The sequence below is a fragment of the Dromaius novaehollandiae genome, chromosome 7 (genome assembly GCF_036370855.1).
Source record: "Dromaius novaehollandiae isolate bDroNov1 chromosome 7, bDroNov1.hap1, whole genome shotgun sequence".
Taxonomy (NCBI): Eukaryota; Metazoa; Chordata; class Aves; order Casuariiformes; family Dromaiidae; genus Dromaius; species Dromaius novaehollandiae.
Window position 1 is genome coordinate 33,184,953 of NC_088104.1, and position 26,308 is coordinate 33,211,260.

The following is a 26,308-nucleotide window of genomic DNA, read 5'->3' on the forward strand; positions in this document are numbered from 1 at the left end:
AGCAAAGACACTGATTGAACAGACGGTATTAATAGTTCAGTATGAAAAAAATCAGATGAGTGTTAGGGACGTGTGGCTGTTCTCAAAGTTACTGCTTTTCTGGGACCCCACAGAGGAGTGTGCAGGGGCGTTTATGGAAAAACCAGTACCATTTAGTTAGCACAGTCTTTACAAAGAGTATTTGGATTAGCATAATTGACAACATCAGTTATAACCACTGCTATGTTCTCCCTTGGGAAAGTCAGTTCATATGAGTCACTGTTTTTAAAAGCACGTAGTGCTCTTGGGCTCTGCGATTCTTAGCAGCATTAGTATTAGAACAAAAGTATTCTCTGGAAATGCTCTGGTTTGGAGAGATTACTTCAGAGGCACAGTGATTTTTTTCACACAAAGCTCTCTATAATCAAGGCAGCATTTCCCTTCCAAGGAGATATTAAGGTGGGAAAAAAGAAGCATATACAATGTTCCTACAACAATCAAAATCAAACAGTTCTGCACGTCAGTGAACATGAGGATGGCATGGAGCTCCCTGTTTGGCAAATGCTGAAGCCTGAATGTTTGCTGAGCCTCAGTTTTATACTGCTGTCTTCCATTTGGCCAACAACTTACTAAAGGCTGGAGTTGTTAGAGCTTTCTTTCTCCTCAGTGGTTGCTTTTCTCTAGGGTTCCCCAGAGGGGATAGGCCACAAACATTTGGGGAAACTGGAGGCATGCAGATTGCTCCACATGAACTTGCCATATTTCAAGCTACATGCAGTTAGCATATGTAAATATCAAAAAGTAGGCAAGAAAAAGATCTAAGTGCACAAAAAGATGCACTGTCAGCTTGTGTAAATTAGTGCAGTGCAGGTTAAATCACTGGATAAGAGATGAACTCAGCCTAGGCTATACAGTCACACTCACTGCCCTTGAAAACCCCAAAGTCCTTTAGAGCTTGAATCGTAACAGGAGCCTCTAGGAATTAGTTTCTAAGGTATAATGCCTTTCTGTACTAAACGGATGCTTACTAGATAGGACTGATGATTCAGGATGTTTCCATCCCTCCCATGGCTCTAGGGGACTTAGGTGCATTGTGCCTTGGGGCTGGGTAATGTCAGGACCTCTTCAATTAAGAAAGCAATGGCTTTTCTTCTTGGCCAGCACTTTCAGCTCCACAGGCCCCCATCACTTTGTCTCCCTGGGCCATCTGTTCCCTTACTCCTTCAGACTTCTTTGCACTTCTTGATGTTTGGAGACCATCTCCATTACAGATTTGTTCATTTGCGTCTTACCTCTACCCTCCTCCTTGCAGAACAACCCAGTTTCTCCTTGTCTTCCCTGCTCAACTTCTAACCTCCGACAACTCTTCACTGCAATCGATTTTCTTCTCAGAACTGCTGCCCACTCTCTCTCCCTTCTAGCGTGGGCTGAAATCTCACTTCCTTCCTGACCGCGAGCTGTTCTCTTCCTCCTGCCTGCTTATGATCTGAAGGTGCCTCCTGTGCTCCTCTTCCTTCATGACCCATGCCTTTGCTTTCTCTTGTATGGTCTTTTCCCTTGTCATTACTGTTATTTCCCACTTCTCCCTAATCTTCAGTCTGTCCTTCCTCCCTTTTTGTTACCACTCATTTACTTCTTAAATGTGCTGTCTCCTCACTCTAGGTGATGTGGGTCACTGTCCTCCTACAGCTAAACTACCAGGCAGGAGCAGTGTATGATATATTGCACAACATTTAAAAAGGGGCTGCAGGCCTTATTTTTGACTTAGAGACTCCAGTGCTCTCCTCAGTTCTCTAGCCAGGAAGATAAAGGATTTAACACAACAGTATTACTTGTCCTTATTTCTAATTTAAAATAAATCATTTTGGTCTACTTTGCTGTGTCTCCTACCTGCCACAAGATACAACCTCAGCCCTTCCAGCTTTTTAAGAAAACTGACTGCTGCCTCCCAGGAAAAAGCTGAGGGTAACCAAAGGTTTTGGGGAAAGACAGTGAAGATTTTTCTTTCTTGGCATGGCTCTTCACCCATGGAAGGTCTCCTTGGCAATGGGAAATATCTGGACCATGACACATCTTTGTTCCTTTGAAAATTAATCGAGGTATTTGCTTTCTATAGAGAAGTCCAGCCATGCTGTTTTCATTCTACAGTTACCCCCTACCCCTGCCCCTCCTCTAGTTCACTGAGCCATAATTTTTTTATCTGTATGCTTTAATCATCATGTATCTTTTTTAAGCAGGAACAGAACAATCATTTTCTAACTCTTGGGTATTCTATCAGTGCAGAGATGTTGGGCACAAAGCACCCTCACAAGAGATGACCAGCTGAATTAACCAATGCCAAAGCATTCTTACTGTAAGAAATGTTAAGACCTGCCAAGCAATCAGCTGGATTTCACCTAAACCATGCAGCAAGCTCCTCAGGTAAATCCAGTCATTCACAGCTAAATAATACTCTCTCTAAATACTTATTTTCAAAATACAAAAATATCACAAACTTAAGCCATGAATACATCGTCCGGCGCATTTTCACAATACCTTCTCAAATGCCTGAATTCTCAGTTCGTGCTCCGAATATTTGCGCAGGCGTGCACACACGCACACACGCACATTCCTAAATCAATCCTCTGAGATAAAGGGTGTAAAAAAAGTCCCAAAAGAAAATTCAATAAAGAAAATCTCACCAGCATTTACATGTTTTTAATTTCAAATGCCATAAAGGGCTATTCAGCCACTATATTTTACTGTAGCTTCTAAATAAATTAAAGCCATTTATCATTTTAAAAAACCATTTTAAGAACCTTATTAACTTTACAGTCAAACACAGACAGGTAATATTATCTATTATGGCAACGTTTCATAGTGCCACAGCTGTGCTGCACTTTGCTTTGTATTTTCACTTTCTTATGTCTGTATATCCTCTCAAAAACATGCAAACCTTTATGCACTCTAATTCAACAACTTTAATGTCTCCTAATTCTGGCAATTACATTTATTTTACAACATTTATTATTTCCACTATCAAAACAAGTATTTTATGTCCAGAATATCTGTACATTAATAAAAATGGAAGGGGCCCATTTGCTAAGAAGAAGGATTGTTTCTAGCTAAAGAAACAGCAATGAGAACACAATGTGCTTTTCAATAGTAAATACACAAAAACATATTAGAAGATGAGGACATCTCATCTTAGCAAACAGAAGAGAAAAGTGATTTACATAGTTTTTGCAAATTGTGATTCTCACAGAAAAGGAACCGTACCTGCATAATCTGTTCTTGCGTAATGCCCATCTTCAGATTTTGTAGTTGTTGTTGTATTATCTGTGTAAAAAGAAATATGTTGAATTGCTTTGGGAGTCCCGTACTCGATACAGAATATAGCCTAGTTGCCGCTGCCCAGGCAAACACAGCTTTGCTTCCACGCACAGCATCACTGCTGGCTGAAAGGCTCCCTTGGGCCTGGCAGGTGAAAACAGCAGGATCAGGCTTTTTGGAATGAAACATGAAACCTCTTCCATTAAGAGAACACTTTTTTCTAACAATATGTGATAACAGATCGCAGCTAGGATAAATACACCAGTATAAAGAAGGAGTTGTGATTTCTGCTCTATTTGAAGTAATTGGGGAGTTCTAATATGCACCCTGAAATGAACTGTCAGGTAGGGTGGTTAACTTTAAAGACATAGGAATAAAGTAGAACATGTTTAATATACAGGTATAGTATGGCCTTGTAAGTAGATGTACTGATTTACAGGTCAGAAGCTAAGGGGAAAAAAAAGCTATTAAGAGTCTAAGCCTCAACAGACTCAGATTTTCTTCATTTTTATTTTAGAACAAAATACAGTGTTTAAAGCCAGTTCGAGTTACATATGTGATATAGCAGCCTATGAGCTGCGCACTGAGGGACACGGCATTCATGGAGAAACACAGTGAGTCTTAAGCTGGCATCAATGTAATTCCTGTCTAGGAGGGCAGAGTACTTTTGGCATCACAGATCCAGCCAAGGCTGCGTGGGAAACGAGCACCAGTACAGCTCTGGGGAGCGATTCTTTGGCCTCCAAAGATTGCTTTGTGCTGCTCCGGTTGAGGGATGGACAAAAGATCCTTTCTGGGTGGCAAAATGTATCTACAGGGGCTCTTGGGCCATTCGTCTGCAACTCCTACAGGAGGGTGAGCCTGGGCAAAGCTCTGAGGAAGGTGCTCTTGACAAAATATAAGGAGCCTGGTTCTGATTCCAGTCCAGGGCTGGATAGTGCCCTGCTGCTGCGTGCAATGTGTGGGAAGAGTTACAAACACCACTTTTCATGCCTGGCTTGGTATCTCTACCGTGGAGGGCTCTGCCCCCTCTCTCAGTCTGCGTTCTTCAATGTAAATTACAAGATCTAATGGAAATGTAAGACGTGCCAAATAAGAAGCCAGCTCCAGTCCCTTTTTTTCTGAACAAAAATTGAAAACATTCTTTGAAATGAGTTTTGTTATGAGCGTTACCTTGACATCGACCCAAAGACATGACTTCAATTTTCTCCTGTTTCTGGCATGATGCCTCTTTGATTTGACATGCATTATCATAAGATTTCCCATCGGAAGCACAAAGAGGATTGAAGTTGGTTTGAGAACAGTCAATGTTGCACACACACCTGAAAAGACAAAGAAAAGGCTAATATGAGAAAGTTTTTTTTGTGATATCATAAATAAATCTCAAAATAAAAGTGTTTTTGTTTCCTTTCTGTACAATGCAAATCAGAATGGAATTGGAAAATTCTGTCAAAAGGTCATTTGTATTTCTGGATGGAAATGAAATACTGGGAGAGGGGGCAGACAGAAAAGAAAAGCCATTAAAAGGAAAGATAAAATGAGAATTATACATGGAAAACTAAATCACAGCATTATCAAATGTAGTCTTTATTAACCAAAGAACGTCCCAGCAGATCTGTAGATAATTCAAGCTGCTTTGTCCTGCTTAAATCAAAGAAGCCACAAAATTTGCCTCTGTTGAGGTGCTGCCCATCCTATGTAACACTGCGTAAGTGTGTTTTTATATTGATTCATGATTTAATTCCGATAATAATTACAGTAGCTATAGACACTCTGGACTTAATAAGAAGTCCAATGCTGAAGCCACATCTCATGCTACTGAAATAAAACCACCTGCTGAAGCTGAGATTGACACTAATGACGCGACTGCATTCTTTCCCGTGCCTAGGAGGGGTGTGCTGATTCCCCTGCACCGCTGCATGGTGCAGGCAGCACTGTACGTTAAAACGGAGGAATTTTGCTTTCAGGGGTGACTTTGTGCACAGCCATTTTCTAAAGCACTTAAATAACCCAGCAACCCAGAAGCCTTACCCACTTGTCTCTGTGAAGCCCGGTAAACAGGCCTGTGCTGAGCTCCGGGTTAGCCAGCGACATTAAAGCTTGCTTGAGTTGCCCTGCTGCCATGTGCATTTTCTGTTTCCTTGTGCCCGGCCTCTCTGGCTCCGGCTCTCCTTAATCTCTTCATTCCCAGAGCCTTACTGTTGGCTCCTTTTGCAGCCCGTGAGATGCCGGCAGGCCTTGCAAGCACCGGCGCTAAACCGCTCCGGGAGGACGGCGCGGCTCCTGGGAAGATCAGCGCCTGCTCCCAGCCTCGGCCAGCAGCTCCGCACTCTTTATAAACTTTCTACAGCCTGTGCATGTTACAGTGACAGACTTCATGCTCACAGTTACTGCTCTAAACCTTTGGCTAACCTTCCCTGTTTTAATATCAGCAGGCACAGTACCGCCGTGGGGAAACGAGGCGCTCGCCAAGGGGAGGGCTTCACGCACGGGCTGGGAGACAGGCGAGCCGGGGCCGGCTCAGAGCGGCAGCCGGCTTTCTCCCGCGTGGGTACCCCGCCGCCTGGCACTTCCGCCCGCAGAGCCGGGCCACGCACAGCCGCACTGCACAGGGAACGACGGCACTCAGGGAAGCTCTTCCGCGAAACAGAGGCCGGAGGAGTAACTTACCCACACGAGGATGCAAGTGGCAGACTGGAAGGACGTTGATAACCAAACCTGAGGCCAGGATTCAGCAAGGGACCAGGCCAGGCAGGGGAACTGGGGCTGCGCCTGCGTCAGCAGAGCGCACACCCCGACAGGAGCCGACCATCAGACACACCGGGTTTTTCGGAGCACCTGGTTCAAACACCGTAGGTGACGTCCGACCAGCCCCGGAGCAGAGCTAACGCCTCGAGCGGTGGCAGGGCACCAGGCGCATTTTCGGGGCCACAGGGAATCCAGCTAGTGAGCTCCCAGGCTGCTCCCCGGTGTGGACCAAAAGCACGTGAGCGTGAGCGGGGGTTCGCCTCAGAAGCGTGCTCCTGGTCGGGACTAACACGCTAACGGGGACACCGTGAGCCGCGCAAGCCTCACCGTTGTTCAGAAGACAGAGAGGCTTAATTACTTCCACCAACACCAGGCAGCAGCTTTCTTCCTCTAGGTTTCTCCCGTTTCGTTACCATGTCACACACCCTTGGGCAACAGCAAAAAAAGGCGTGCTAATCTTCAGCCCCCCCGGCCCCCCCGAATGACAGACAGCTCGGCCTCGGCAGCGCTCACGTTAACACCAACGCGACCCTGCGCGCGGACGATGCCGGAGGTCTAACCTGGCAGCCGCCGCAGCCCTCCTGAGCATGTAATTGTGCCCATGCTGTTATCTAAACTCTTCCTGGCTCTTCCTGACATTTAAGGCAAAGCAATGCTACTGATTCCCTATCTGCAGCCCACTGGTTGTGCTGAGCCTCGCAGTGCCTGCTCCGCAGCTCGCGCTTTTGAAAGCTAAGTAAGGAAAATGCCAGGCTGCTAGCCTCTCTGCTTGATTTAGGAAAGTGTTTAAAAGTCAGTTCGCCTCCTGTTCACATCAGACAGTTGGACACCTTTGACCAGTGGAAGTGTAGGGGGACATACGCAATAGAAAAGCTTTGGGGGAAAGGGCTTGGGAAGGGAGGAAGCACAGAAGGTCAGACAGCGCGGCTCAGCTCTCCCCATCATTCCCTTTGGCCTCTGACCTCAGCAAATGCGCCCACTGTAATGAAAATCAATGGAACAAATACTCATCTTCTTTCAGACTTGCCTTCCATTGGGTAAATCTGTTTTCCCCAACTATTCACAAAATATAGAAAACTTCAGCTCCAAGTGAGGCCAAAGGTGGAAAGTTGTGGTTATAAATTAAATTAAATGATTTTATAACCAGTAAAAAAAAAGAGTCTGGCTCCCTATGTGACAATTTCCACCACACTGATGCACATATACAATATAACAACAAAATTCAGTCACTTTCCTAAGAACTTTCTTATCAGTGTAATAAGAACGTTCTTGCTCCACCGAAATACTAACCTTTGTCATTTCTTACCCTAGCCATTTCTAACCTCCTGCCTTAGCCACGTCTAACCTGCTTTAGCAGGAAACATTTAATGCTCAAGTAATCAGAATTTTTCCCACGCAGCTCTACCATTTGCATTTCAGATGGGACACAATCAGCCATATGCTCCTTTTTGTAATAAAACAGCTCAGAAACAGCTTCAATTCTCAACATTTTGCTACAAAAAATGAGTGTAGGTTAATATATATATAATGTTTCAAGTCAAGAGAAAATCAAGTCGATGAGAAAATTAAACCAAAAGGCCACTCTTAGGGGAAATCTAAACAACTTTGGAAGCAATTTAAAAACTGCCTAGAGAACCCAGGAATCTATGTTCAGAGCAATGTCAGTTGGAACCGATTTTAAGAGACGTATTTTAAAAGGTGTTTAGATGCTTAAAGATGCAAGTAAACACTTTGTGGGAGATTTCTGAAATTCTCAGAGACCTATCTCCTACTGATTTCAAAGACATTTCAGAGCCTATTAGGCATTTCTTTGCACCTTTTGATATCATTAAAAAAAGTCCTTAAAAGACTTTTCTAACCTCCCACAGCAAAAGAGAAAAGAACAAAGCTTTTCTAAACCTCATGCTAAAATCTTCATTGTGAGACCAGTCTTTCTTTCCAGGCGGGAACTGTGCAGCTGCACAGTCCCTGGAGAAGATGCACCATAGGAGTACAGGGAATCGCACACTACTTGTGCTGGTGTCAGATTGCTCACACGTAAGAGAGAATAGAAAGGGACAATCCATAATACTTCATGTTAGAGTCTTACAGGACCTCCAGCACGAAGCCTCATTTTCAGGGCTGACTAGATGGGTGTCGAGAAAGTGCTGCAGGATTTCCTTGCTGCGAAGGATCAGCATGTCTTCCCACCTCAGAGGACATGGTTTCTAGCTTGCATCGGCAGTTTCTTACTGTTTGTGCACTTATATATTTAAATCCTACTTAAGGCTGCACAGTTAAATCAACATTAAATATATGTCAGGAAATGCTAAAGGTAAGATTTTGACAGGAAGATTAACATATCTGGGTTGCTGACTGTTTAATTTATAGTGTCCATCTTCTCAGAGAAAAGGACAGCATATTCAAACTGACATTTTTCCCAAGCAGAGGGACAAGTAGTGTGCCACTAACCCACGCCCCAAAGTCAAGAATAATAAATTACAGAAACAAGGTGGGGCATGTACTCCAAACGTGCATGTCTGGGCACACGCCATCCTTGAGCAGCATCCACAGTATCCTGCTATTAGGTTACATAATAAATAAAAAATGAATGGCAGTTAACATATTGAATTAAATGGAAGATCTTACAGCCATAGGTAAACATACTTTCATGGCTTGAAGCATTATAAAACGCAAAAGTTGGACAGTCTTCCATTAAAGAAACAGAATCAAACTGTGAAGTCCTTGCTTGGGTTCCAGCGCGTACACTATGCGAGGCTGAACTCGGGGAAGTCCAAGTGAGATCCGGTTCTAGACTTCAGATACTGTAAGATGCAGGAGTTGCCTGCCCTGAAGTGGGTCTAGGCCCTGACATTTGTGTCCAGAAGTCCTGTCCTGCTCCTATTTACTACCCACTGCAAACGCTTCCCCTCTCATGCACCTATTGGCAACATTTGTTAATTTTCAAGCTCTGGTCTGGTCGATTTTTGGTTCTTTCACAAATAAGAAAATCAGACGGGGCTGATCTCCTTCAGCTGTTGGCCGTGGAAGCCTGCAGGCTGTCCCTCGCTGAGGCGAGCGGGAGGCATGCGCACCGCCGGCACGGAGCTGGCTCTACGGCCGGGCATCTCATTGCAGGCCATGCCAACAAAGTGCTTGCCTGTTCCCCGAGGCACTTCAGCACATCTCTAATTTTAAGTAATTTGATCATTTGACCATTTTATCATCCTGGCTATGACTTCCAATTATAGTTATATCAATAAATCTATTCGTTTCTGTATTCCTAAGCATAGCATTGAAGAAAGCTTGGCGATATAAAGGCTGACTGTGCTTTCCTCAGGCTCAAGAAGCTGTGAGAAGGTCAATGAGGGCTCCTAGGGGTCACAGGATGCAACTGTACCCAAGCGCATATACAAAATACATGTGCAAGGTTTAAATATGCCTTCTGCAGTAAGAAAAGCAGCTTTAAAAGCATCTGTGAGAGATGAGTGCTTCCAAGATGTCAGCCGATATCCTGCAGCTCCCCTGAGAAAGGAAGAAATAGTGAATGCTGTCCCATGGGCCCATCACGTCTTTCAAGTAATGGGCTCATATGTTAATTGATTAAAATTTGGGCTGTCATTGTAAACAATCATTAAACAAGGCTCACTTTCTTATGCCTGTTCTTCCAGGTCATTATGATAGTCTCTGATTAATTCCACTTCTATTACGTGCTTTATTTTATTCCGTTTCATATGACTGAAATCTTGGAGGAGCTGAACATCCAGCAATTCACTTGGTTATTTTGGTGAGCACAAAAGTAAAAAACCAAAACAAACTAAAAAGACTGTGCAACCAGCAACCTGGGCACCTCCTCAGCACATTTTGAACCGCTGTGGGCACATCCTGTGACACAGCTTTGTTACACTGCTAGACCATCCGACGAGAGCATCAAGTCAGTGCAGACCTGAAGAGCATCTACATACATAGCTGATATTAGCTAACATGGTGGAGAAACCCACTAGGCTGCCTGTGCAAGGGTGGACAGACCTGAACTAGTATTAGTCCCAGTCGATGGTAGATAGGATGCTGACAGGCACCTTCCTTTGTATCTACACCACACAACTTACTCCTTGGGTGCAAGCCATGCACTTCCATCTCTGAGCTCCACTCAAGGCAACCCCTGTAATAAACATACTGAACAACACAGCTGAACTCGTAAACTAAATGTGCATTTGGGAATGGCTGTCAGACTAAATTCATCTGTGTAACATGATTCTTGCCCTCCCAGGGAGATGAGACACTAGCGTAGAACTAGACCAGTGCAGACCAGTTAATTCCTGTCCCAATCTTGACCATGAGCAGAAGCTGCCCAGACCTCAGCGAGGTCGGCATCCCAGCAGCGACAGCAGCACACCGCACTGGGCTGCCTGGCCATGGCGGAGCAGCTGCATGGCTTTCTGTTTAATCAGTCTCTGCAAAAATTAATGGGGTCAGTAAACGAGCCGTGGGTTAGTGCACGTGTGAGTGCACAGTCTCCTAGCTCCCGCTCTCCTGCAAATAAGATGCGGTATTATCTTCTGAGCAGGAGAGTGACTTTTCCTGAAGAGGGAATGCCATTGAAAAGAGGATTCAAGGCAATGAAGGACTGTCGCTGGAGGGAAGAACACCATTTTAAGAGAGGTGTCTCAATAAAAAGACAGAATGGGTCCTTGCCCAAAGTGTAGAAGAACACTACAGTTGTATTTCCTTAATTCATGAATATAGTCATTATAATATCATTAGTGACACAGAGATGATAAAAAGAACTCCACTCCATGATATATCTCTACTCCTACGACAACTTTTCAGTCTTTGTTTTCAGCAATGTATTACTGAAATATAATCTTTAAAAATTACTAAGCAATATATCTGTGTATAGCAGAAGGAAGGCTTCACATGTGGCTCTGATGGGAAGAAAGCAAGACAAATAAGACTATGCTTCTAAAAGAGTGGTTTTACTAGGAACAGATGCAGGGACGCTTTTGTCAGAACGAGAGGGCAATGGCAGCTCTTCCCTATTCAACATATTTTAATTAGCCTGCTGTAGTTTGGAAACCTGAGAGCATTGTTGGTACTACCTCTGTTTATTAAAGATTCATATTCCGACTTTGCTGGCCATGGGTCATTTGCTTTTTGGAACCAGAGCAATAGGAAATTCTGTCTCAAATATCTGCGAAAAGTACTTAATGAAATGACTAATGTCTTCAGCCAAGTGTCTAGTTGATTACAGGGTCCAACCAGCAGAACGGCAATAAATCTGCCACAAAGAGAATTGTCAGTCAAGAATAAAGGCATAAAACCAAACAGACAGGGATGCAGGAGCTAAAAATGTTAAAATGCAAATGTAGTGTTATTTTTACTAGTCAAAGCTCTGATATTTGAGTGCATATGCTAATTTGGTCAACTGTGAGATCCCACCATGTCTCAGTGAACACCATTTTGCAGTGAAAGTGATGTTCCATTTTGCAATCATTTTAAACACACCGTATATTTTCTCCAGGCAAAAGAAAAAAAAAGGCAATGCAAAAACAACATTTTGCTGTATAAAAAAACCCCAAGCCTTTCCTTTTCCATAAAACAGAGCAGAAATAAAACCACAGTTGTACATTTAGAATATTTCTACCAGAGAGATTTCTTACTTTCTTCTATTCTGACTGGAAAACAGTAATCTGAAACTCAAATTTCTGTTTGGGTGTCAATACTGTCATCTCCAAGCACCCTCTCCTCCAAATGGGATGTTAAATGTCCACTTAAAGCTAACCTAGCAGTATATGCCTGCATAAAGAGCCTAGCAATCAGCCCCAAATGCCTTCTGCATCACTGGGATTTCTGCAAGGCTTTTTTTCTTCATACATGGGGCATCTTTGTTGACGTTACCAGCAGGCAAGTAGAAATGAAGCCAGGGTTAATATTATGTCTCGAGATTTGAACGTGCATTGCATGGTGGTTCAGCTGGGTGTCTGGAGGCAGGCAGGAGTGCTCATTTACCCACGCAGCTTTGGGCGTGTTCAGCACATCTCAACGCAAAACCATGCAGAGATGCTTGAACTAGCTCTGAGCAGGGATCAGCAAGGTTAAGGCGGCTGGACAGACCACTAGGCTGACAGGGATGTGCTGCCTCTGGCAGCTCAGCTAGCCCAGCCAAACCATCTCTGTGTGGCATTGCACTGGGCCTTGTTCCAACATGCTAGCTGCTATACCCCCTTATCGCGGAGCGGTGGCATGTCACCTTTGCTGCCAGACTCAGCACCATATTAGTCATCCCCCAAACTGCCTGCGCACGTGGGCAGCACAGTCGGATGCCTTAGTGGGCCTTGCATTCACATCAGTTTCCAGTCGCAAAAGCAACATGCAATTACCAGTGTCTTCCTGTGACCCTCAGCACATTTACAAGTGCATCATTAAATTAGTTCTACAGTAATCTCATACAGCCCTATATTAGTAATGATTTGGTACCGTTATACCCATTTTACAGAGAGGTAAATTTTCATGCAAAGTCCTGGATCCTTTTCTAAAGACTGCAGGAGTCACTATGGACTTCCGGCAGCTTGGCCAAGCTCCTGTAGTGGTCTCTTCAGCGCATGGAGCACAGCCAAGAAGATGGCACCAAAACCTTGCTCCAGCCAGGAGACAAAATGGCCTGGCAGTATTGCCTGGTTTTGCAGACAGGCTGAACAACATGCACATATACGTACATATATACATAAAACTGTAGATGAAAAAATATATTCTTAATACACATACACTATTTTTCTTACACTTTCTATGAAACATACCCTAAGACTTGCCTGTGCTTTCCAGGAGATTGCAATCCTATCACTCACTCTTCAGAACATCATTAAAAGGCTTAAAGACTAGAGATGCTGTGTGCTTTCTTCAAAACAAACTTTGCTTCAGTTTTGAGGCTGATGCAAAACTTTAGCTGCAGTGCAGAACAATAAACTATACATATTTTATAGTGGCAGCACAAAAATAGCATGCGATATTTCTTTCCCGGGTCTGCAAGTGCTTCGCTTTTGCTTTAAGATCACAAGAGAAGACAAAACATGGCTTATTTTGAGTGCCTTCCATTCAGTGTTATTTATTTATTTATTTATTTTTCCTTTTTGTCCTTTGCAGCTCAGCTACTGCACTAAGGGCTCTAGCACGTCTACTTTTCACAGAGGCTTCTCTGGGATATTTTACCTATTTCCACTGTTCAAATGTTTATCTTCACCACAAGTAAAAGGAGAAAAGCTTGATTCCCTCAGGGGGAAGCAATGTTTCTGCATGGCATTTCAACAGCATACTGCTATTCAAACAATTAGAAATCACAGAGACCATGCAAGGAATTATCAGCATACTGCATAGAGGTTTTTATTATTATGTAGTGCATAATGAAAATGATTTGAAGGACCCCAAAGCGTCATAACAGAAGGAAGCGCTGAATAATCAGGTGATTTTTTTTTTTTTGACTGCAAGAGACCAAAATGCTGTTTACTGGACATATGTCAAGCTAAAATGCACTAAAGTGGTGAATATATTTATTGCTGCCCTTCCTTGCATAGCAAATGCAACATAATATGGGAGTATAGCCAGAGCCAGAGGCTAGGGTAATAACTGTACAGCTGCCATGCTGCTGCTATTTAATAGCAGGGAGTGACTGGCAATGCTTAAAAAATGTATGGATTTTTCAGCGCACATTTGTTTCGACAGCTCACAAAGGTTTCAAAATGCTCAGAGTGGTTTCATGAACCACTTCCGGAGGCACCTGACTTCCCTGGAGCGAGGAGAGCCACCGGGGACGGGCTCCCGCTTCGGGTGAGCGGCTGGTCCCGTGTTCCACCCTTTCCAAAGGCGTCAGCCGGGCGAGCACGGCTAGGCAGAGCGTCTGCTTTCATCTGCTGTGCAAGACACTGGAAGTTGATCCCTAATTCTCCTCTCATTCATTTCATAACTTTTTTTGCTCAGTTTTCCACAGAAAAACCCATGACAAATTTCACCTTTGCTTCCCTCTTCCAGTGCAAAGCACCAATTATAACATGACCTTCATCTGGCTTCTGGATGTCTCTGGTGCCCTCAGCAGTAGCTTGGATTGGATGCGAGCATCTTCAGGGCAAAATAAATGTCTCATTTTGTATTTTTCTTAAATATCACCCCTCTTTAAAAGGAACTGACTAAGTTGTGTAAGACAGTCTTTGCTAGCCTGGGTGCTTTATATCCTGACAGAGAGACTAGAGAACTACAAGGCTGGTGATTGGGTTTGAAAAGCAATGGAAAAATCTTAATTGTGTGACTAGAGGAAGAAAATTCTAATTCTGTTCACATGCCAGTTCAAGCGTCTGCAGGTACCTAATGCGCAAAGTTTATTTAAAGCACACCGAATAAAATAAATGCATTTTTATGGTTTGCCTGCACTGTGTCCCTCACATCTCTGCAGCCCGCGCTAAAACAAAGCTCTGCTGCGTGCTTCTCTCCCCGTGCCAGCGGCCGAGGCTGACCTCCGCCTCAGCCCGCTCCTGCTGCTCGCCCCAACCAGGGAAGCACCAGGGTATCGGGAGCCGCTCCAGGGCGGCCCAGCGCTTCCCCCCGGCCCGCGGCTGCCCGTGGGAACGCTCCCCGCGCCCGCTGCCACCCGGCCACCGCCGCCCGCTCGCCGTGGCACTGGCTGCGGGGGGCCAGCGGCAAATTTCTGACTCGTACTTCCACATCACAACTTTGTTAACTAAACCTGGAGCTGCTGCTGGAAGCGGCCAGCAGGCCGTGATTTCCCGGAGAGGCAGCGGGATGACGGCCTGCTGCTCGGAGGGGGCCGCGCTCGCGCACTGCGGGCACGGGCAGCACTGCCGCACGAGCCCTCGCGCCCCGCGTGGCTGCTGCGTCCACTGCCGGCGGGGCAGCCGAGGCTTCGCCGTGGCCTTCCCTAAAGCGGTGGGAAGGAAACCCCGGTAAAGCCGCTGCTCCTAGCAAAGACTTCCTTCACATACGTGCAAAATCAGAGTAACTCCCAGCATGAACCGGCCAGGCAGGATCACCCAAACTGCTGCATACTCCAGGCTACCCTACTTTGTGGTCCGACTTAAACTGCAAAACAAACTGCAGTCTAGCTCCTGAGTGAAATTTTAGCAGATACTGCAGGCCTTCCTTCAGGCTTTGCACCGCCTGTGCAGACGGAAATAACTCAGGACAACTTCATGTCACACCATACAGTGGCTGAAATAAGGTGTTGGTGCAGCCCACAAGCATTAGACTGGGACACACGCAACCCCGAGCAAATCGCTGCGCCTGAGCACGAAGGAGACAGCACTGGCAACCCTCTTCCTCTGCAGGGCTTTCACGGTGGCGGGGGAGGAGCGCGGCACGGAGGCTAAGCACGGTTCCTGGAGGGGCACGGCTACCTCGCCTCTTGCTGTCACCCAGGCAGCACCGTGGCTGGCTGGCTCCGGGACTGGGTACCAACAGAAAATACTAATGCCGAGAAACACGGACAAAGGAACGAGTGCAATGTGCTGTCTCAAGGACAAGCTCTCCCCCGCAAACTAACGCGATGAAAAGTAACCCTCTTCAGGTCTGGGGGACGGATCAGTAGAAGCCCCTCTGCACCTCCTGAAAGGGATGCCACACAGGTATTGTCTCCCGGCCATGACGGGCTGCCAAAGGAGCACCCGCTTCCTCCAGCGCGAGAGAGCCCCGCTGCTAAACGGGAGGGCTGAAAGACAGCAATTAAATCTTTACGTCTGGGCACATCCCCCACAGGCTTTTAGCTGCGATTTGCTTTCTGCAGAAAGGCCTGCATCCTGCAAGCACCTCTGGGGAGGGGATGGGCCACTGAGAGGGCCTCCCTGAGGGCCGGTGGGCAGGAGATGGACATGCTCGGGAAGGGACACCTGCTACCCCACCGCTGCAGTGGGCTGCGGAGAGTAGAGGTCAGCCATACTCTCTTGTTCATACTGAGCTTTTGTCAGGCTCATATTTAATGCATGGGATGTATTTTTAATGGCTCAGATGTGTGAACAAATTGTGGCCTTGATGTTCCAACATGGGTGTGTGAAGGAGCCTCTGACCTTCTCTGATGGATGTAGTTTTAATTTAATAGTTAACATAAAGTAGGATGGAAGAGATGAAACATTCTATTAAGACATTTGATAATAAATTGCAAGTGCTTTCCTAGTGCTCTACATAGTTATTCTCTCTGCTGATCTATTTAGCCAACACATGTAATTCTGAACTACAAAGTTGTATTCCTGCTTTCGTAAACATGCTTACATAAAACTCAATAACAACACAGTCTATTTATTGCTAAAATGCTAGTAGGAAATTGGAAAAGGTATAAATACGATTCATTGCTGGTGATCTCCTGCCCCCTGAAGGCACTGTAAGGCTCCAAATCGCGCTCAGTTCACAGCATCATAAAACTGAAGCAATAAATGTCACTCCTTTCTTGATTGCGCATTAGACCAATCGGCTTTTTATTGTGACTAAATAGGCCGTCATGAAGGCACCAGTCAGTTTACTACTAGGGTATGACTTTGGCTAAATGTGGGGCTGGGGTGTGAGGGAAGCTTCCTTTCAAATAACAGAAAAAAGGGAAAAGAAAACAGAAAAAAAAGTGCAAAATGCATTGCCATCCATGGTCTCTGTACTTGTTCTTTCATGCTGTAATGCCCTGATGTACACAGATGATTACGTGTCAATGCACATTAATATTTCATGGGCCTTATCATATTATCCTTGATGTGCACTTTCCCAATCTTGTGAGACCAGGTTCTCCCAGATGCGGACTTACATAACAAAGTGGTGGCTTCGACTTTGAGCATCCACACACGGCTGGCTCTGCCCTTACGAGGCCAAAAGGGATCCTTTTGTGTACGTTACACAAAACAGCGGGAGCTGGGCACAGTCTTTTCAACACCCTGTACTACATCAACAGCACAAAACAGACTGCCAAAACCGTTCCTTCAAATGCAAATACAGGTGTGCATTCAGAGCGCTCTCACGTTTTGCTACCTACAACTGAAAAACGCAGTCACAGCTTGTGACAGAGGAGTAAAAAAAACCAAAAAAAACAAAAAAACCAAAAAAACCCCCAGGTTCATTAGCTCTCCTACTAAACTGGGCACATAAAATGGATATTCTCTGCCATGTTGTCATGTAGGCTACCCATTGGTCTGTGCATGGAAAAGTAACCAAACTTCAGAGGGACACTGCTGTTTTCTCACACAGTGCTCAGCCATGTACAGGCCCCCTTTTAATAAGCACAGATCAGCCCCCAGTTTCGTGCAGCCCACCTCCAAAAGCTCCACGGCAGCAGGACTGCCACCCCAGGCACTCTCCAGCTGCCCGGTGTGCAGTCTCGGCCTTTAACCCAGGCAGCGTCAGGCACGTAGGGCGGACATCCCTGCTGGCATGGGCGTCCCCCCTCGCAGCCCCCTGCCCCTTCGCGCCCTCCTCCCCTCCTGCCCCTGCTCCCTCTTCCCTCCCTCCCTGTCGCATTCCCGTGCCACCCATTTTCCCTTGCCCTTTCCTCGGGAATTGCTTGGCCCTCCACATCTTTCCTCCGCTCTGCAGTAGCTCTGGCAGTGAAGGACACCCTCCGGCAGCTCTTGCCGCTGTGGTTCAAGGAGTCACCAGCCCCAGCTGGTTGTCCACAGGCATCCGCCAGAGGTGACCACCCCCAAGGCAGAGACACTTGCAAGAAACACGCGAATGTTACTGCGGTAAAAAGTAAAGCAGCATAGCTCAAAATCAGCTGCAGGTTTTCTCCCACCTTCCACGGCCCTCCACCCTTTCCCACTCCAGCCTTCCCTGCCAGGACACCCGTCCCCCCGCCGCCTCCGCGGCCCTGTCCACGCTGCGCATGCTGCCTGCAGGCACGCCTGCACCCTCACCACGTAAACCTAGCAGGAAAATCTGGCCATTTTGACAATCTGGCCGCTTGTAAAATTACTGCAGCATTTCTATTTATTTATTTATTTAAGGCGAACGTAAGACTAACAGTTGTAAAGACAAATGACAGCTAAGTCTCATAAGCTTTTCCCCCTTAAATTTCAGAAGAATTTATGTTCTGCTACTACAGGAGAAGAGCACCATTATAAGAAAAGAAAACCAGAAAAAAATCTCATCAGCTATTTTTGGCTTTTCACAAATCAATATTTACTCTGTAGCAATTGAAGCAGTCAGTAAGCCAAATCCTGCTTTTATCATCACAATTTCCAAGTTATTCCTTTGCACTCTGTGAATGACTCTGCATTTACACACTGTTAGAGTCTGCTCTTCCTTCTGCTAGCTTACAGCTCCACTGGCTACTGTGAAGTTAGTTACTCCACACTTCTGATTCTGGGAGAGAATTTTTGTTGCACTGAAGCCAGTGGAATAACCGCCATTAACTTCCATAAGCTGGAAGTTTATCTTCTGAAACTGAAAGCCAAGTTTGGACCTGCATCTGTAAAGAGGAGCACAAGGGAAAAATCTATAAGCTTTATAGGCAGGATTACATCCCTGGACACATGGTGAATTTTGCTGTAATTGTAGGGTTGGGGATTTTTTTAACACCACCAAAATTAGAGATTCTAGCTTTTGGATAAGGGATCTATCTATCATATAAGGTCCCTAAAACACCTACTTGGGTGAATAATACAGATGGAATACAATATGGTTTTGCATTTATCTAAGAACACTTAAAGCCATGATATACAGTCTACATGCCAGACTTCCTCGATATATAGAGCAAATACACTCAATTTCTTTGGGGTAGGCTGAATTATTTACCAGAGCATTGCAAAGTGTACTGGTAATAAAGCACTATGAAGTAAAAGTAACTCTAGACAGTCTTGGCTTATGTTAAAAACAGTTTGTTTTTTGTTTTTTTTTTTTTTGAGAATGTTATTAAGAAAATAAATCCTGAGGATCTGGAAAGGCAGGAGTTTGTCAAATGAACATGAGCCTCTAAAGGACTGCACCGACTCAATGGATGGAAAGGTCAAATTCTCCAAAGCACCAGCCTAGGGGAGGAAGGAACGAAAGTCTCGCTTCAAAAGCAAACAGGATATTTTGGCACAAAAGAGGATGGAGGATGCAAAGATGGTAGAATTTTTTTTTTTAATTTACTTGAGTGGGTGAAGGGCTGCTTTTTAGTAAAATCAAATAAAATGTATAGAGAGTAAAACAATGTCACCAGATGAGAAGACAAGCCACCAGTTTTCCAAGCATTAATTCTTTCCAGCAGAGCCACTCGGGCACCCTAAGCAGAAATACACTCTGCTCACTCCTGCCCCCTGCTCCTTGGAGAGACAGGGCTTGGCGATTCTTACAGAAATGCTTTCTGAAGACAAAGATAACTTCTCGTTCCTATATCTTCCCTTGCTCTTTCTGAGGACTCATGGCTGAGAAGAGGGAAAACCAAATATTTTTGGCTTGATCTAAGGCCCTTTTAAGTCAGTGGGAATCTTTCTCTGGATGTGGTTGGGCACTAAATCACTTTTCTACCTGGGTTAGTTTTAAGTTCAAGCTGCCTGCTGAAAGTTTCCTGAAGACCTCCGTAGCTTGCTGGCAAGAAACCTGGCAGCAGCTGTGAACTCCATGCAACGCCCAGCTGGGGACCTTCCTTTCTGGCACTCAGACGCCGTCGAGAGAGCGCTTGCTAACGGGCACGGAGCTTTCCCCTGCACCGCGATCGCCGCAGCTCCGTTCGTGCTTGCGACGCGAACGCCGACTCCAGCTACGCCGCCGCCGAAACAGCAGCGCTGACACGGCTCCTTCCCCCGCGGCCACGGCGGTTCCAGGGGAACGCGGGAGCAGAGCTGCGGCCAGGCCCGCTCGTCCCTCCAGCTTGCGTGCCCCGGACCCCTCCTCCTCCTCCTCCTCCTCCTCCTCCTCCTCCTCCTCCTCGCTGTTCTGGCTGTCCAGCCACCCGCAAAAGCCACTGGCTCGCCATCACTGCCCTGGCCCTTCCTCTGAGCAGGCTTTACAATTGCTACACGATCTGCAGATGGATAAGCATAGTCTTGCCCCTTCTGTTCTAGATTATTTGACTTTCACCACAGATCTTTCACTGACTGAAGTTTTCAGTTAAACCTTGTTGTTTAGGCTATTTTTCCGTAATACTGTTGACTAAGCCCCTTGCATGATACTGCTAAAGCTATCAGTTACACGGAAAAAAAGGAGCTGCTTTCCTGCCATTTCAAAATGCTTTAACCATAGAGCATGCACCAAACAAAATGTTTACAGTTACCAGAGCCAGAACTGGGCTAATTCCTGGGCAACAGTGGAGGCAGCTCTGCCATCAGGAGCGGGCTGAGATCGGGGTGTCAGCTGCTTGGTCATCTCAAGTCAAATACTGGAGCAACTGTGCGCTGTAGTCCCTTTACTTTCCTCTGTAAATCCTTTCCGGGACTGTTACCAAACTGGACTACTATATTCCTTAGACCCTTGGTCACATGAAGACCTATGCAGCAGCAGCTTCATTTTGCACCTTGGGTATGGTCTCAAGCTAAGCAGAAATTTAAGTCTCTTCAGACTTGCAAATTTTAATCATTGACTACCATTTCGGTGTTTATTTGAACCGTGAGCCCAATGGGTATGTTCAAGTGTTATATGTAGCCATGAACGAAGAGCTACTTTTTCTCTGAAGAGAAAGAAAAAGCAGTAGAAAACTGCAAGATAACTGCCTGACTACTGTATAAGGTGCAGGCCATCATGGATATTAAAGTAGCTATAGTTGTTTCTGTATCTGGAACAAGTAGGTCACACTTAGTTATTATACACACTGCTGAACATGAAGCAGCCAATACCCGTGTAATGTATGTGAGCTTTCAAACTACCTTTTAGCACTTTATAGTAGTACATCATCTTGTTTGCAGATGCTCTGGTTGAGAGCAACTGATTGAAGCGGGAAGGGACCCAAAGCTGACTGACCTAATTGCTATGTGGATTGAGAAGCTGGCAAAATCATTCATTTCTTTTATATGTTTTCTTTCTATACTATAATAAAGATAAATATTGATTGCTTGCGCAATATTGATTTTAGGGATAGCTGCTGATGGCAGCTGCATGATTTGCACAAATATCTTTCTTGTATAATATAGCTCATTTGCATGAGAATGCAGTTTCGCTGTTCTCATGTGCTGTGGATTGTTCATTATAGTATTTATACCAGAAAATAAACACATTGTTACCTTATAGTAGCATTTACACTATATGTGTATATATATATCAGTGATTAACAATAAAATATGAAATAAAGGCCTGAAATGGTTTATCTTCTAAGCATATTTTGCGTGTGTTTGTTTGTGTTGGGTAAGTAAGTGGAGTTTATTGTCCCAGCCATGCGGAAAGAAGGACAAGACGCAAGGGATGTGCTTTAATTATGCTGCAGCTTTGCTAACCCGCTTGGGAGTACCGCCTCGCTACGTCACCTGGTGAGATCAATGCCCGTTCCTTAGTCACGCTCACCTCTTCAGGAGGGTCGCCGTCAGGCCTTCCCTTCCTGGCCTGGCATCAAACACTTCTGGGAAACTGCTGCCCTTCCCTGATATGAGGGGGAAGAAACGGGGATCTGAGGGATTCCCGCATTGAGGGATTTCCTCCCTACCGACCTAGACGCTGAACATGCCGACCCCCTTGACGCAAGCCTTCCTCTGCGTCCCCCGCTGCAGCCCTCCAGGGACACGGTGTTCCCACAGAATGACTGTTGGCATCACCTCCCCAGCTGGACTCGCCCAGGGGGATGCTTGCGCCCTTGGGAGAAACGTAAAATGCCTCTCTGGCATGGGCCAGGCCCGTGAGGAGGCAGTACCTTCCCCTGAAACCTCAAGGAGCGGGGAAGGGTCATGGAGAGGAGCCACGTGCAGACAGGGCCTCTGACACAGCCAGGCCGTGGGAACGCGCTCTCTGCTGAGCACCTCCTACGTCTCTGGGCATCTTTGCCATAGCTGGCAAACTGCATCTTATTTGAGCAATACCACACCTTGGGACTCTGGACCGGCTGACCTTCTGATACTGAAATTCAAAGGAAAAGTACGCATATTTAACCCCAATTCATCATTTTGATTTTGATTAACTCTACAAGTCAGAGGTTTGCAGGTTTTAATCTTGCTTTAACTCCTATCCTCTCCTCTCTAGGTTTTCCAAAAGGAAAATCTGCAGAAGGGCTTTTCTTATTATCTCTCTTCACTTAACTGGACACATCATGGACTTCCAAAATAGCTGACCAGTATCTACCAAAACCGTGACTTGTCCAGTGTAGAGAGCGCTCCTATTTCTTGGTGGCTTCTGAGGAAGAGATTCATACCGGGATCTAGGTTTTTGACATGGTTATGCACTGACACTAAGCCACTTTACCAGATGAGCAGGCGTTCCCTTTGGTGAGCACTATTTATAAAGTGAGTGAGCATTTCATAGATGCTTTTTGGAACATCTCAGAGATATGCCACTGTTCACAATATTACGCTTCATTCTTCATTTCCTTTTAAGTATATCTCTCGGGGTGTTATGTGGAGTAGCCCTGTCTTACAAAATCAATTACTCCTTAGCGAGCTCAGAAATAAAACCCAAAGTAAGCAACACCAAATGTCTGATTTACCAATAGATTGCAATCCAGTGCTAAAGAGCACAGCCACTGCCCTGCTTTAAATATTCATGAAGCCCACTGGTGCAAAGTGCATTAAAGGTGGGAATAATGCCAGTAATACACGATCCTCTTAGTGACAAGAAGCTTTCACATATTAAAGTAGCAAGATGTTAAAGACTTTCAACTGAATAGTCTTTGTTTTTAACCTAGAGAAAGAGATTCACTAATGGAATGCCAAATTGCATTCACTCTTGTGATATTAGACTGTGGAAGGGGATATAATATACGTGTGCTTTACCATGCCTCAGAAAACCTGTTATTACAGTGGGTTCTTTTCTGCCTTTTCTTTGTACTTTCCAGAAAACGTTCACAGACATATTTTATCCCTTTGAGTAGTCTTTTACATGGCAAAACCTCTACCAGAATCCCAGGAGTTTAGCCATTAATAGGTTGGCTTTACGCAAATAAAACAATTCAAAAATAATGGTGACACAGCACAATAGCACAATTTAGCTGAGTGACAATCAGCAATGAATGACAAAAAAAAAAAGAAAAAGAAAAAAGAAAAAAAGAGTTATACCACAGACAAGGGACTGCAAAATAACAGACTGTGGCAATGCAGAATAATGTTAATTGCCCCTTTAAATCATCAGCAGCCCAGCCACATCTGCTATCACACCTGTGCTCTCTTCTCTGATCTACTCCGACACCCTAGAAATATTAGGCAAACAGCCAGCCTCATCTCGGCAGCTCTCTGCGATGTGTCTCTGCTACCAGCTTGCTTCCCTCTTACTTAGGCAGGATCAAGCACCAACCCCGGGCTCCCAAACCGTCCCTGACTGACAGGAGACACTGCAAGTTCTGGGCTAATTACCCCGTAATGACGGATCCCAGCGCGGCTGGGAACCGCTGGCCGGAGTGGGAAGCCACAAAGCTAATCAGTCAGGTGAGATAACCAGAGCAGCCCTGCTTCCATCTGAAATCAGATAAGCATAAAAATATTGACCAAATAATAAACTGAAATTTCTTTTCCCACTTAATCTAAGGACATTTTCTGCACACCAAATCTTGGCACAGGGAGGGGGGAAGTAGTGTATCAGGAATATGACTGACTATTTGGTGCCAAACACCGAAATTCAATTAAAGTACATTTGAAAGAAGGATCTAGGCTCCCCATACATAGTCTGCTTTTATTCTAGAAATAAGAATAACAAAGAGCTAACGCCCAGAAGGCTCATTTTTTAGAAAGGAATTTATCCAAAACTAATCAGGGGGCAGGAACAGGAAAACAGAGCTCTGTTACGGCACATGGAGCTGTTTACTTCAAAGCAGACCTTTAACAGGCTTTACATGGTCTTTTCACTTCTGCCTGGAAATCTGCTTTACTGCCTTTTTACGGTTCTCTGGTGCCATCTTCCCGGTAACTGCCCTGCTTCCCACCCAGGAAAGCACCTTCCCCTGCAGAACAACTGCCTGGCAAGCACGACGCAGAACTTCAGCTCCTGCACTTATCATGCTGCTCTGGATAAGCCAAGCTGTTCCACGGAGAAGGAATTAGATAGTGGAAAAGCCGTGGTGGGACAACACTGGGGTAAGTTGGATCAGGCTATTTTATCAGGCTATTTCTGGAAAAAATAAACACTCTTCCTTGGCGCTTATGATTAAAAGCGTTATCTTCTAGCTAATTTTGCCCTTCTCTTCTCCTGCCTTCCAATTTGGAAGTGCACCTAATTATCAAAACATGAGCACTAGACTGTGAATTTTGAGATATTAATATTGCTGCGGTTTTGTTTTTAAACTGCACCACCCAAGGCCTCCTGGATGACTGGTCAAGGAGACGGTGAAGATTCTGACGCTAGCAGTGATTTCCTTAACCTGAGTCAAAATTCAGCAATTTCTTCTAAGTAAATCTCATCGCATTATCGCAAACATATAACCTGTTTTTCAAAAGCACCTTTTCATTTGATGACTAGAGCAAAAGCCAGCTTTTTTTGGTTTGTTTATTTGGTGCTTTTTAAAGACTAGAATCAGAGGTTATTAAAAGCTTGGCAAGACAAAACCAAAATGAGCACAAATTGATGACCATATCTGTAACCTTCTTCACTGAATAGGAGAAATGTTCATAATTTCATGCCTGACCAGCCGTGCATGGACGCCCTGCCTGGCTGAGGTCGGCTGCTTGACACCGGGCCCAATTATCTTTTTTCCCGTTCTTTCATTCATTCGTTCCCTCCTCTCAACTCTGCTGTTGAGCTCTCTCGCTCGAGAACCCGCGAAGGGCATTTCTCCGGCATTTCCCCTGCTTTGCCCCCCTCCCGCGGGCGATGCTGGGGAAGCTGGGAAGCCCCCACTGCATTCCCAGCTCCCTCGTCGCCGGGTGCCCCACGGGACCACTGCGCTGCGGGGAGGAGATGGGATTTTCGGGACCCTATGGCCACATCCCCGGGCGTCTCCGGGAGCCCCGGGAGCCTGGCGGCACGGTGGCCCTCGCTGCGTGGCGATCCCCCCCTCCTCTGGCTCACCCTCATTGCGTTTCCGCCTCTTCCCGGGGCACCCCCGGCCACGGAGCACCCCACGGCAAGGGAGCTGCCCACCTCGCCTTGCCGCCGGGACCCACAGGCCTGGCAGAGCGTGTTTCGCCGCGCGGCTCTCACGGCAGCAGCGGCGTCAGGAGCGGCAGCAGCTGCTCCAGGTCTGTTATCCCAGCTGCAGCTTGGGCAAGGTGGAGTCCGCGGCCTTGTCATTGCCCGGTCTCTGCATCCATCTTTTATTTATCACTAGCCCACGGTTTCAGAAGCGTCATTCAGACCAACGTTTCTCATGTTTGCATGATTATTTTGTTGTATCTCTAAATTTGTATTAACTAGATAGTAATATGAGGCTTGGCATAAAGGCAGTATTAAAAGTAGAGCTGTGCAACTAGCTGCTTTTTTGGTCTGTTGGCTGTTCCAAAGTCACAATAAAATGATTAGTTTTGGGTTGACTTAATATGGAATGTTTTCATAATTTCTAGGCAAACTGAAAAGTTAAGAAAATGTTCTGAGTAGATGGAAGTATTTCTTCAGTTTATGTGGTTAAGGTTTAAAATGAAAGTAAAATTTAGTATTTTTTAAAGCTTAAAAAATTCTCTTCAGAAAATGTCTAAATGTACACTCTAATTATTTCAAACCTTTGACAGCTAGGTCTCTTCAACTCCAGCAACTTTGAGAAAGGCAAAAGGGCTTTCCCACATTTCTAATGCCAAATGTAACATAAAACGATGATAATAATAATGATATGTTTTAACCAGAAAACCCTTTCTAGGTCAATTATTTTTCGAGATTCTACTTTTATCAAAGAATAAAGTTGTAAAACCTTCAGATGGAATAACGTAAGTTATAACAGCAACAAAATGGATAACTCTGTGTTTCTAGACTTTGCTAAATTGTGCATGTCTCAAGATTATAAAACAGACTTTTATACATTTTTACAGACTAATAACCACCTCAATCACTGTGTGATGAATCTCTGGGTGCAGAAAATTCAATATCTAATATTTGTAATGCTTTCTGAACCACAGTATCTTCAAATAATAGGACATTCATTAAAATAAAAGAGTAGACCAAATTACTGTACCAAACATCCTCTGCATCTTCATCACACTCTGCCCCAAACTGGCAAATGTCACAGGTCGATGTCTCTTTTTGATTGGTTTCACCTGAGCCTTCATTGACTGTTTGATGG

At 45.2% G+C, this 26,308-nt stretch overlaps 1 protein-coding gene across 2 annotated transcripts in view; it reads right to left on the reverse strand.

Annotated features, from left to right (window-relative positions):
• Positions 1 to 26,308, reverse strand: part of TMEFF2 (transmembrane protein with EGF like and two follistatin like domains 2) — a 213,335-nt gene that overhangs the window by 32,938 nt on the left and 154,089 nt on the right. For both annotated transcript variants that reach the window (XM_064515115.1, XM_064515114.1), the window contains exons 5-7: positions 26,201 to 26,297; positions 4,465 to 4,613; positions 3,238 to 3,297 (exon numbers count right to left, since the gene is read on the reverse strand). In XM_064515115.1, coding sequence (XP_064371185.1) covers positions 3,238 to 3,297; positions 4,465 to 4,613; positions 26,201 to 26,297 — 306 coding nt within the window. The remainder of the gene's footprint in view (positions 1 to 3,237; positions 3,298 to 4,464; positions 4,614 to 26,200; positions 26,298 to 26,308) is intronic.